At 51.6% G+C, this 12480-nt stretch overlaps 1 protein-coding gene across 1 annotated transcript in view; it reads right to left on the bottom strand.

Annotated features, from left to right (window-relative positions):
* LOC130478490 (collagen alpha-1(I) chain-like) overlaps positions 1–12480 on the bottom strand; it is a 41794-nt gene that overhangs the window by 4214 nt on the left and 25100 nt on the right. Inside the window, exon 5 of the mRNA XM_056850675.1 lies at positions 5918–6110. Within this exon, the coding sequence (XP_056706653.1) occupies positions 5918–6110 (193 nt within the window). The remainder of the gene's footprint in view (positions 1–5917; positions 6111–12480) is intronic.

Here is a 12480-nt window from a genome sequence, read left to right as displayed (position 1 = left end):
GTTCTGTTTGCCCAGACAGTTGAAGCCTCTGGTAAAAGACAAAAAAATGTCGGATGCTATGGAAGCAGCAGATATGGCCAGTCAGCTGGTGCTAAAGAGGGAGAGGTTGAGATGGATGGAGGACTCCCCTGTTCAGGACAGAAGGTAAAGGGTCCCAGAGGAACAGAAGGGAGTCGCATTCCGAAAGGGAGAGGGCCTCTGCTCTGGCGGAGAATCGAAAAGCCCCTGATATGGCCAACTGGAATCATCCCATGAAAGAAAAGTGCTTTAATTAGAGAAGTGTGGGCCACATTACACTATCTTGTCCTCAGTTGCAAGCCTCAACTTCCACATCTGCTCCAATAGCGCCAGCTACTCAAAAGGTTGAAGAGGAGGAAGAAGAAGAAGAAGAGCTGGTTTTTATATGCCAACATTCTCTACCACTTAAGGGAGAATCAAACTGGCTTACAATCACCTTACCCTTCCCCTCCCCTCAACAGACACCCTGAGAGTAAGGTGGGGCTGAGAGAGTGTGACTAGCCCAAGGTCGCCCAGCTGGCTTCGTGTGTAGGAGAGGGGAAACAAACCTGGTTCTCCAGATTAGCATCCGCTGCTCATGTGGAGGAGTAGGGAATCAAACCCGGTTCTCCAGATCAGACTCCACCGCTCCAAAGCACCGCTCTTAACCACTACACCATGCTGGCAAGTGATGGTGGCAGATTATCAGCAAAAAGAGAGGGACCCACACCAAACCAAAATGGAGACGAAAAGCAACGAATGGAGCAAGGGGATAACATTTAATTGCTTGCATGGGATGCTTGAGTAGCGAACGATCCTCCTGAAGAAGCTCATGCGAAACGGGTAGGGGTACTTTAGTTATTAATTTTATTCCCTTGCGCCATTCGTTGCTTTTCGTCTCCGGCAGATGATCAGATTATTTTGAAGTTCGCTACTGTTGTGGGATCAGCAGGAGCCTGGGGGTGGGGGGAGCCTCCTGGAAGCCCCTGTGGCTCAGGGGTCAGATGTTCATGGAGTCGTCGGCACGGGAGCCTCTGTTTCTTTGGTGCCTTCTGACCCGGTATGCTTCTCTGACATCATAGCTGACCTTACAGGATAAAGGATGCTACCAGAGACTTTTGCACTATTTCCTTGGCAAGGGTGCTAGGGAAATGGAGGGGGGTGAGGGGAGCTGCAAGGAGCTGCTGGTGATGCCAGGTCAGGTTCTACCCCTCGTTCTCAGCCAGGATAGCCTTACCGACAATTCAGTAAACTTGGTAACTCACAGCCAAACTCAAAAAGGGGGGGGGAGTGTCTCTGCCAGGACCCAGATTCAACCAGTCCAGGGGAAGGAAATGGCCTGGGTTACACCACAGGAGGTGGAGGTTCGAGGGGGGGGGGAGAGGAGGGAGGCCAGCATGGTTTAGTGGTTAAGAGAGGTGGTTAGGAGCTGTGAACTCTAATCTGGAGAACCGGGTTTGATTCCCCACTCTTCCACATGAGCGGCGGAGGCTAATCTGGTGAACCTGGTTGGTTTCCCCACTCCTCCACATGAAGCCAGCTGGGTGACCCTGGGCTAGTCAGAGTTCTTTCCGAACTCTCTCAGCCCCACCTACCTCACAGGGTGTCTGTTGTGGGGAAGGGGATTGTAAGCCGGTTTGATTCTCCCTCAAGTGGTAGAGAAAGTCGGCATATAAAAACCAACTCTTCTTCTTCTTTTCTTCTTCTCCTTCTTCTTCTTCTCATCCTGGCCCAGCAGGAAAACACAAATTTCCCAGAGTGAGAGACAGCGTCTGTTAGATTCAGAGGCAACCCGACTGAGGAGACCATGATGTGTGTAAAGTGCCGTCAAGTCACAGCCGACTTATGGCGACCCCTTTTTGGGGTTTTCATGGCAAGAGACTAACAGAGGTGGTTTGCCAGGGCCTTCCTCTCCATAGCAACCCTGGTATTCCTTGGTGGTCTCCCATTCAAATACTAACCAGGGCTGACCCTGCTTAGCTTCTGAGATCTGACGAGATCAGGCTAGCCTGGGCCATCTGAGGGGTATTTTGAAGTTAGCGAAGCTGGTGTTGGCTCACAGGATCAGATAACAGATTACTTCTGGGACGAGGAGTTCCAACTGGAGCTTTGGATGGGTCCCGCGTTGGAGCTGCTTCACCAAGTAACCTTGGATAAGGAAGGAGAATTATCTGAGTCCCTCAAGGAGCAGGCGGTTTGGGATCACGGCAGGTAGCCCGGGCTGGGGATGCCGCAGGACAGAGAGATGTCCTGGGAACCGGTTAGACAGCTCATTGCTCCTGCGAGGTATAGAACGAAGCTGATAGAATTGGCTCACGGTGTTCCTTCCTCGGGACATTTAGAAATCAACTGGGCGAGACAGAGATTGTTGGCCTGGGTTGGCTCAGAATGTTAACCATCAGTGTCGGTCTTGTGTAACGTGCCAGCGAATGGGTAAGGGTGGATAGCAGGCACCTTTGCCGTCGCTCCCCATCATTGGCACGGTATTTCAGAGCATTGGGGTTGACGTTGTCGGTCCTTTCACCCCTCAGCATTTTAGGCTGGCTTTGGTGGATCCCGCCGCAAGAGATTCTGAGGCAGTTGCTCTGGCTTCAACTGAAGCCCCAGTAGTAACAGAGGCACTCAGCCAAGTCTTGGTCAGTTCGGTTTTCCTACAGAGATTGTGACTGATAGTGGCTGTAATTTCTTGCTGGAGTTGATGGGAATGTCTGTGAGAGAGTTGCAGGATGAAGCAGCTTACAATTTCTGCTTATTGCCCTCAGTCTAATGGTTTAACAGAGGGACATTGAAAGAATTTATGTAGGTTCTCATCCTCAAGATTGGGATGAGAAGTTGCCTCTGTTGTTTGCTTATAGGGAAAGACCCTAAGCGTCAACAGGTTTTTCTCCTTTGGAACTTAAGAAGGTACTTGGGCCACCTGAAACTTGTGAAAAAGAGTTGGGAGGACAAAATCCCAAAGGCAAAGAAGTTGTTTGTGGATTATGTTTTGATGTTCTGTGATATATTGCAGGATATAATGATGGTTGTTTAGGAAAACTTGGCGGAGGTGCAGGCTACTCACAGTAGCTGGTACGACCAGACAGTCTGCTCTGGGACTCCCGAGTCAGGGGATGAAGCGATGCTTCTCCTGTCCTTCTGCTGACAGGACCGGAAAGCAGCCCGGAGTGGGACCTTGTGGAATTGTGGACAAGAAAGGGGCTCTTTCTTATGCCGCTTCCCATGGAGGGCGTGGGAAAGAAACCTGCGGTGGTCCATGTGCATATATTTAAGCTTCCTTTTGACAAGGAAGAGGTGGTGTTGAGTGTGACAGAAAAGGGAAAGTGTTGAGGACGCATCAGAAGATGGCTCAGTGGATGCAGGAAGGAGCCAGGAAGGGTCTCAGTTCAGGACAGGGAGAGAATCCTTTCAGTTTTGCATCAGTTTGAGAATGCCTTTAGAAAAAAACCTGGGAGAAGGGATTTAGCAAACATGGGATAGACACAGAGGTCATGTATGCAGGGTTGAATCTGCTCCTTGCTCAATGCTGATTTTTTAATCTGACCTTTAGAATGCCTATTCACAGTCCCAATGCAAGAGGAGAAAGTCAAACAAATTCCACCCCCCACTCGCCTGCTCCCTTGTTCCTTCGTTTGCATAGCCATTAGCAATCGTAGTTTGCATAGCTAACCCCCGCCCCCGGTTGTGATTCTCCATGCTTGCTTGAGTGGATGCTTCAAGGCAGAGGCGGACCAAAAAAAGGTCACATTAAAGAGGCTCTTAAGAAATGCGAAGCAGGTATGCGCCGGCTTTGCAGTGACTTCTAGAATGACGGTTCAGCATGAAGAACTAAAAAAAAATATGCGGGGTATTTCAGCCTGGAGCGTGCTGCTGATTACCAAGCATAAATGGCCAGGGTCTCACCCCCCCCCCCATTAGACCCCTTCCATATAGAGTAAACCAGACTGTTTTGCATGACAATTGACCTATATCGATCTAATGTGAAGGGGAAGGACTTGTGGGGCTCCACTGTCCCCCTTCCCTCTCTTGCGAGAACTGCCCAACCGTTCCTACTCTCTGCTTCCTGTTTAACACACATTCTTACGATGGACCAGCACAAGGCGGGCAGAGCGTTTCAAGCGTACATTGGCCAAGTGATTTCACCAGGCAAGGATCCATATGGCTGTATATCGTGTGTGACCGTGTTAGGTGCTGTCAACCCTCCATTAATGACCTCGGAAACATCTTATCCTTAACAGCCCTGCTCAGGCCTGGGGAACTGAAGGTCGTGGCTACATCTCATGTTGGGTCTTCCTCTTTTCCTGCTGCCTTCCACTTTCCCTAGCATTACTGTCTTTTCCAGTGACTCTTGTCTTTTCATAATGTGACAATGGCTTTAGTCTGGTCTTTTTTTCTTTTCTTTTTTGGCATCAAGTCACAGCTGATTAATGCCGACCCAGTAGGCTTTTTAAGGCAAGAGACGTTTGCAGGTGGTTTAGCCACTTTCTGCCTCTGCGTCACACCCTTGGTATCCCTTGGAGGTCTCCCATCCAAATACTAGCTAGGGTTGGGGCTGAGAGGGTGGGACTGGCCCAAGGCCACCCAGCAAGCTTCCATGGCATGAGTGAGGATTTGAACCTGGGTTTCCCAGGTCCTAGTCCAACACCTTAACCGCTCTACCAAGCCCTCTGTGGGAGTTTCCTGCTCTATGACCCAACAAGTTCAGAGACAGAAGTACTTCTTAAAATTGAACGTCAGATGTCTTTTGAAAAAAGGAGCAATGGTATCCTAAAGCCTATCCAAATCCTCTCCAGTCTACACCTTAGACAAATGCTGGTGGGGGGTCGCTCAAAAAGCCCCCAAACAGGCAAGGATGTATCCCCTGAGCCACAAGCTTACTTGCCGGCCCAAAGCACAATGAGCCCCTCTCCAAGTCGCTTTCCCCAGCTTCATGGAGCCTCAGCCCTTGCCTGCTATTATCTCCAACTAGAGTTGCCAACTCCAGGTTGGGAAATTCCTGGAGATTTGGGGGTTGAGCTTGGGGAGGGGTGGGGTTTGGAGAGGGGAGGGACCTCAGTGGGGTGGGTATAATGTCATAGGCCATTTATGCATGGTTGATTTTGATGCTTGCTCAAAGCTCTTTTTTTAAATGTGACCTTTAAAATGTCTATTCACGGTCCCGAATTCCACACACACACACCCCACTCGCCTGCTCCTTCATTTCTGTTTGCATAGCCATTAGCAACCGCAGTGTGCATAGCTGACGCACGGCTGTTATTTTGCATGCTTCCTTGAGGGGATTCTTCAAGGCGAGGGTGGAGCAAACACAAAAGGTCGCATGAAAGAGGCTCTTAAGAAATGCAAAGAAGGTATGTGCCAGCTTCGCAGTGACTTCCTGAATGACGGTTCAGCGGGAAAAACTCAAAAAAATATATGGGGCAATTCAGCCTGGAACGCGCTGCTAATTACCAAGCATAAATGGCCATAGAGTCCACCCTCCAAAGCAGCCATTTTCTCCAGGGGAACAGATCTCTTTCGTCTGGAAATCAGTTATAATTCAGGGCGGTCTCCAGGGCCTACCTGGAGGTTGGCAACCCTGCCTCCAAGTGTCTCCCACTCCATTACTGGGGTCCATTAATCACTCCCTGATGCAATGCCAACCCACGCCGGGACTTGGCTCCAAGCTGGCCTATGAAATACACAGCCTCCCCATTGAAGGCATCTCCGATATCTCTTTGCTGCTCACCGCAAAATGGGCCATGGGCAGCCCTCCCCCCACACACACCTCTCAACAAGATGATCCATTGAATAATAACTACTCCAGGCCCTGCTGCCAGATAAAGGGGCTGAGGCCAGCAGCCAATTCTCCCTGCCAGAACGAAAGACAGCCTAGCTCCATGCCTTCCTCCCGCTTGGGGGTCTCCCCAGCCACCTTGCCATTTACTTTTCTTTGAGCACCCAGACAGACAATTTGAGCAAAGAGTTGCTGAGCCAGCGATGTGCTGTATTCAGCCATGGGAGGGAACATGGGGCCGGATCCTGGAGGCCGGCGTTCTGATACCACGTCTGCCAGGGACTCACTCTTGCCTGGGGGCACATCTGTGTCCCCGGTCTCCGCCCATCCCTTCCCACAAACCCTGCAAGAGGAAGAAGAGTTGGTTTTTATATGCCGACTTTCTCGACCACTTAAGGAAGAATCAAACCGGCTTACAATCTCCTTCCTTTCCCCACCCCACAACTGACATTCTGTGAGGTAGGTGGGGCTGAGAGAGCTGTGACTAGCCCAAGGACACCCAGCTGGCTTCATGTGTAGGAGTGGGGAAACAAATCCAGTTCACCAGATTAGTGTCCGCCGCTCATGTGGAGGAGTGGGGAATCAAACCCGGTTCTCCAGATCAGAGCCCACCGCTCCAAACCACCGCTCTTAACCACTACGCCATGCCCATCAAACACCAGGTCATTCCTGACCCATGGGGTGACATCACATCCCGACGTTTACTAGGCAGACTTTGTTTGCAGGGTGGTTTGCCCGTGCCTTCCCCAGTCATCTTTCCTTTACCCCCAGCAAGCTGGGGACTCATTTTACCGATCTCGGAAGGATGCGTCGACCTTGAGCCGGATACCTGAAACCGACTTCCGTTGGGATCGAACTCAGGTCGTGAGCAGAGCTCTGGACTGCATTACTGCAGCTTACCACTATGCGCCACAGGGCTCCTAGTAGCACCTTAGAGACCAATAAAAGTTTGGGGGTATCTGACAAAGGGAGGTTTGACTCTCGAAAGCCCATACCCCCCCCCCAAAAAAAAACCCTTCTTGGTCTCTAAGGTGCTCCTGGACTTGGATCTAGATGTTTCAGTGTGTTTCTTTTTTCCTTTTAAAGGTTGGGTCTGACTAAGCTGAACACCACAACTCATCCCATCCTTGCACGCTTCCTCTCAATGGAGTGATCTCAGCCCTGAGGCCCAAGAGACCAGTCCTCACCAAGCGGAGCAGAGACCCCCTCCCAAGAGTGCCCCGGGGGCCGTGCCCAGAGACTCCTGCCCATGCAGGGCCCTTCTGCCCACGAGGGGTGGGGGGAGTTAATTCAATTTCTGCCTCTCTTGTGGGGGCTCAGAGCAGAAGATTAGAGGGACCACTTTGGACGCTTCTTCCCAGAGTGCACACCTGGCCCAGGCCCAGGTCACCTGCTTCTTCCACATGCAACACGCCAGGAATGACTTGGGATCCTTAACAACATTTATAAAAAATAACAACATTTATCTGCTGGTCAAATGACTGTAAATAAACTGAACTGACTTGGGATCCTTTCGCCAAATTAGGAAGGGCAGCATCAGAAAAAAATGATAGGCGATTTTGAGTGCCAGCTGCACCTGCCTGAGAAGGAAAACAGCAGAAGTGCCCAAGGAGGATGACCCACACTCCCTCCCGGGCTCCCCTGGCACCGCATCCTGCATCCCACCCAGAGGGATCAGAGTTCATGAGGCAGAAGAGATTCCTTCATGCCTTCATGCCCTGGGGAGGGGCCGTGGCTCAGTGACAGAGCATCTGCTCGGCATGCAGAAGGTCCCAGGTTCAATCCCCGACCTCTCCAGTTAAAGGGACCAGGCAGGTAGGTGATGTGCAAGACCTCAGCCTGAGACCCTGGAGAGCCGCTGCCGGTCTGAGTAGACAATACTGACTTTGATGGACCAAGGGTCTGGTTCAGGATAAGGCAGCTTCTTGTGTTCATCTTAGGGAAGGGACTATGTCTCAGTGGTAGAGCCTCTGCTTGGCATGCAGAAGGTCCCAGGTTCAATCCCCGGCATCTCCAGTTCAAGGGACCAGGCAAGGAGGTGATGTGAAAGACCCCTGCCTGAGACCCTGGAGAGCCACTGCCGGTCTGAGTAGACAATACTGACTTTGATGGACCGATGGTCTGATTTAAGGCTTCCTTTAGGGAGGGGCTGTGGCTCAGTGGTAGAGCATCTGCTTGGCATGCAGAAGGTCCCAGGTTCAATCCCTGGCATCTCCAGTTAAAGGGACCAGGCAAGGAGGTAATGGGAAAGACCCCTGCCTGAGACCCTGGAGAGCCGCTGCTGGTCTGAGTAGACAATACTGACTTTGATGGACCAAGGGGGGTCTGATTCAGTCTAAGGCAGCTTCATGTGTTCATGCCTTCAGTTTTACTTGAAAGTAGCTGTATCACTGGGGGCTGGGGTGGGATTACGGCTGCGGTTTCCATCCCAGCATTCTAGAATCTGAGTCACGTTCTTGCAGCGCTTTCAAGAAAAAAAATAATGCCACCTCAGTTTAACCACATTATCAACTATATTGCCCCCGCGGAAAGATACCGTTACTTACGAAAGAGATCTGAGTTTGCCCTTCTGTTGGTTTTTGCTGACCTCTCCTGCCTGAATGCCCCCGCCCCATCCCTGGATTGGGGGGGGGGCATTTGACATGTGGAGCCGTTCATGCTTGAAGTTTAGAGCTCCAGGTTGCTGGGGAGCTGGGCTTTGGCGGAAGAGGTGGGCTGGCAGGGGCGTTTCCAGCTACGGAAAATCCAGCAGCAACCCTGACCCCAAAGGCCTCCGCCCTCTCTCTCTCTGATGGGCTGGGGTCTTGTGCAAGGGAAGATTCAGCGTGAGAGCCAGAGTGACGTAGTGATGGGCGATGATCTGGAAGACCCAGGGTCAAACCCCTGTTCTGCCATGGGAATTTGCTGGGTGACCTTGGGCCAGTCACACCCACTCAGCCCAATCTACCTCACAGGGTTGTCGTGAGGATAAAATGGAGGAGAGGAGAAGGATGGAGGGGCATTTTGGGTCACCATTAAGGAGGAAGGCAGAGGGTAGAAATGGAGTTCAATTTTAAAAAAAAATACAGGTCCCTTTTCAGAGCAGTTTTCTAAAAAGCCGCTACCCTGGTTTCAGATTCCCTTTCGGTGTGTTGGTGTGTGTACGTGTGCAGACATAACGCCTCCCCCCCACCAAGACAGAGCTGCTTTTCATGCACAGATCCGTCTAACCAAAGCTGCCCCCCCCACCCAGTTTTCACAGCTGCCTGCCCTTCTCAGTACTCCTGGAGCTGGTGCTAGCAAATGCCAGGGAGGTGCTCTCCCCCTACCCACCCCCACCCCCGGCCGTCTGCCTGCTATGACATCCCTTCCTTCTCTCCACCATTGCCAGGGCCTCCAAAAGAAGAGGGAGCAGACAATAGGCTCCCCCCCCCCCGCCCAAACAGCACGGGGGTGCATCTGGATCCCCAGAACCCCTTTCCAAGTCACCCAACATCCTCGTTCCCTTTGGGGTGAAAGAAAGGCACGGCCATCTGCACAGACACCCCTTCCCCATCCGACGCCGCTTCTCTGCCAAAGCTCGGGTGCCAAGGTCTGCTTCGCCGTCCTTTCCCGTGCCAACGCCAAGCTGCACTCCTAGACGGTGCCGGAGCCATATCTCCGCCCCGCTCCCGGAGCAGCAGGAGGGGCCGGGGGGGGGCTTTTATTTATTTCAGCCTTTTTTGGTGTGGTGGATGAATCGAAAGCTCACATGAAAGCACCTTTGGCGCCGTTGTAGTCCAGGCCCTTGTCTATGCGAGCCCTTCTCAGTTCTGAGCCATAGCCCCCCCCCATCCCACACCCCACTCCAGCCCTTGACCCCCCTCCCCCTATCTCTGCCACTCACAACACCAAATTAGCTGCACAAAAAGGGAAGCCATTTTAGTCAAGGCTGGCCTTATAAGAAGGAGCAGGTTGGAGCCAGGCTGGGGGGGGGGGGCGGGGGGGTTCGGCAGGAAAACTGCTGGCAAGAGCAAGAGGTGAGAGACAGCTTCCTCGGCTTCGGCGGAAGATGGAATACGGCCACCATTTCCTCACCCCCACGGTGCAGCAAGGAGTAGGGTTGCCAGGTCCCCCTTTGCCACTGGTGAGAGGTCTTTGGGGCGGAGCCTGAGGAGGGCGGGGTTTGGTGAGGGGAGTGCAATAGAGTCCAATGGCCCAAGCAGCCATTTTCTCCAGGTGAACTGATCTCTATTGGCTGGAGGTCAGTTGCAATAGCAGGAGATCTCCCGCTAGTACCTGGAGGTTGGCAACCCTAACAAGGAGCCAACAGCCATGTTTGCCCTTTGGGGGCAGTGTAAGAGCCTGCTTGGGCAGACGACCACAATGGCCAAGGAGAATGGTGAGTGTCAGTAGGGTTGCCAACCTCCAGGCAAGGCCTGGAGATGTCCCAGAATTACAACTAATCTCCAGACTAACTGGGATCTGAAGAAAATGGCTGCTTTGGAGGGTGGACTCTATGGCATTATACTCCCGGAGGTCCCTCCCCAAACCCTGTCCTTCCCTGGCTCCACCTTCAAACTCTCCAGGAATTCCCCAGTGTTTCACAAAGATTCACCAAGTTAGTTGGACAAATTATTAGAGACTGTGATCTATACTACTGTGTTTAGTTTGCTGTAAGTTGGATCCTATTATGTAACCTTGCATCATTTAATGCATTATCTCAGTGGTACCCAAACCTTTCGGGCCACCGCCCCCCTTGGTCCCACAAACTCAACCCCAGCGCCCCCTACCCTGTCCTATAAAAAGCATTATTCCAAACAGGGGCTTGCATGACTCACTTCAAAACAGTCACAATTAATTGCACAGCTATTCAAAATCAAATTAAAACTCTGTGTGTGTGTGTGTGTGTGTGTGTGTGTGTGTGTGTGTGTGTGTGTGTGTGTGTGTTAAGTGCCGTCAAGTCGCTTCCGACTCATGGCGACCCTATGAATCAATGTCCTCCAAAATGTCCTATCTTTGACAGCCTTGCTCAGGTCTTGCAAATTGAGGGCTGGGGCTTCCTTTATTGAGTCAGTCCATCTGTTTTAATACTGTTTAGCTGAAATTTATTCAACAAAACTGATGAATTTGGATCCAGCGGTACAAGCTCTTCAAAGTCTGGAAAACAAATTCTGATAGTTTCCACCAGATTTGCCAGCAAGGTGCATAGCTTCATCTATTGTACATTAGTGAACAACACAGTTGAAGGGGCCCGCCTCTAGCGCCCCCCCTGCTGCCCCCTCGCCTCTTAGTGCCCCCCTAGGTAATCCCACCCCCCCAGGGGGTGGTACTGCCCACTTTGGGAACCACTGCTCTATATTTACATTTATACTTTGTTTCAGGTCTGTTTTTTTAGATTTCTGGTTGGTTCTATAACCCAGATCCTATTTCATTGTTTATTGAATGTCCCATCTTGTTGATTGTATGGACTCACTCTGTTATAACCCCATCTTGAGTTCCAGCAACAAAGCTAGACTATAAATAACGTCAATAAATAAACTTGGTGTAGGGACATATTTTCCTCTCCACATAGAGTTGCCAGCTCTGGCTTGGGGAAATTCCTGGAGATTTTTTGGGGGGGGGGGTGGAGCCTGGGAGGGCATGATTTGTGGAGGGGGGACCTAGGGATGCCAGGCTCCAGGCAGTGGCTGGAGATCTCCTGCTATTACAAGTGATCTCCAGGCGATAGAGATCAGTTCCCCTGGAGAAGATGGCCGCTTTGGCCATTGGACTCTATGGCATTGAAGTCCCTCCCCTCCCCAAACCCCGCCCTCCTCAGTCTCCACCCAAAAAACCTCCTGCTGGTTGTGAAGAGGGACCTGGCCACCCTAACCTCAGCAGGGATGTGAGGCCATAGAGCCCACCCTCCAAACCTCCTCCAGAGGAACTGATGTCCCTAGGATGGAGATAGATTGTAATTCCAGGAGAATACCAGGCCCCACCCCGAGGCTGGCAACCCTTGTGTGCAGGCAGTGGGAGGAGAGAGTGCATAGGGCAGGAGCTCGGGGGGCTGGGGGAAGTCAGTATACCATTCACCCATTTGTAGTTGACAAGCGACCCCAACTGCTGCTGGTGGCATTTTGAAGCCCAGCTATGTGCCCAGGACTTCTTCTGTGCAGAGTGGCTAGCGGCGCGGGGCAGCTTCAGGTGGCAATTTCTTTTATTCAGGCAGGGCATTTATATGCTGCTTTTATGTCTTTATAAAAAAGATACCTAAGGTGGGTTACATCATTAAGCGCCATAAAACGATCAAAAGGATTAAAATAGCAATGCCACAGGGCATCAAACCGACACATACTTAAAAGTATTCTTCAAAGCCTTCTGGAATAAAAACGTCTTCAGTTGCCTCCAGAAGTCCTGCCGAGACAGCCCCAGTCTGATGGGAGTGGGGGGAGGCCCGCTATCCGGGGGCAGCAATAGGGTTTTCAACCTCCAGGTGGGGCCTAAAGCTCTTCTGGAATGACAACTGATCTCCAGACTAGGGCAATTTGTTCCCTGGAAGGAAATGGCTGCTTTGGAGAATGGCCTCTATGACATTATACCCTACTGAGGTATAAGGAGGCGTTATATCCCACTCGCTGCTGCTTCCCCAGAGGGACTATTGAACACTCCCCCCCCCCATGTGGGAGCAGTAGTGGAGGAGGGGGAGACAAATGTGACGCCCACAGGAAGGTGAAATATACATTCCCCAGACAGCAGGGAGACGAGGGAAA

Source organism: Euleptes europaea, chromosome 1 (genome assembly GCF_029931775.1).
Source record: "Euleptes europaea isolate rEulEur1 chromosome 1, rEulEur1.hap1, whole genome shotgun sequence".
Classification (NCBI taxonomy): domain Eukaryota; kingdom Metazoa; phylum Chordata; class Lepidosauria; order Squamata; family Sphaerodactylidae; genus Euleptes; species Euleptes europaea.
This window is presented reverse-complemented; position numbering and strand designations above follow the sequence as displayed.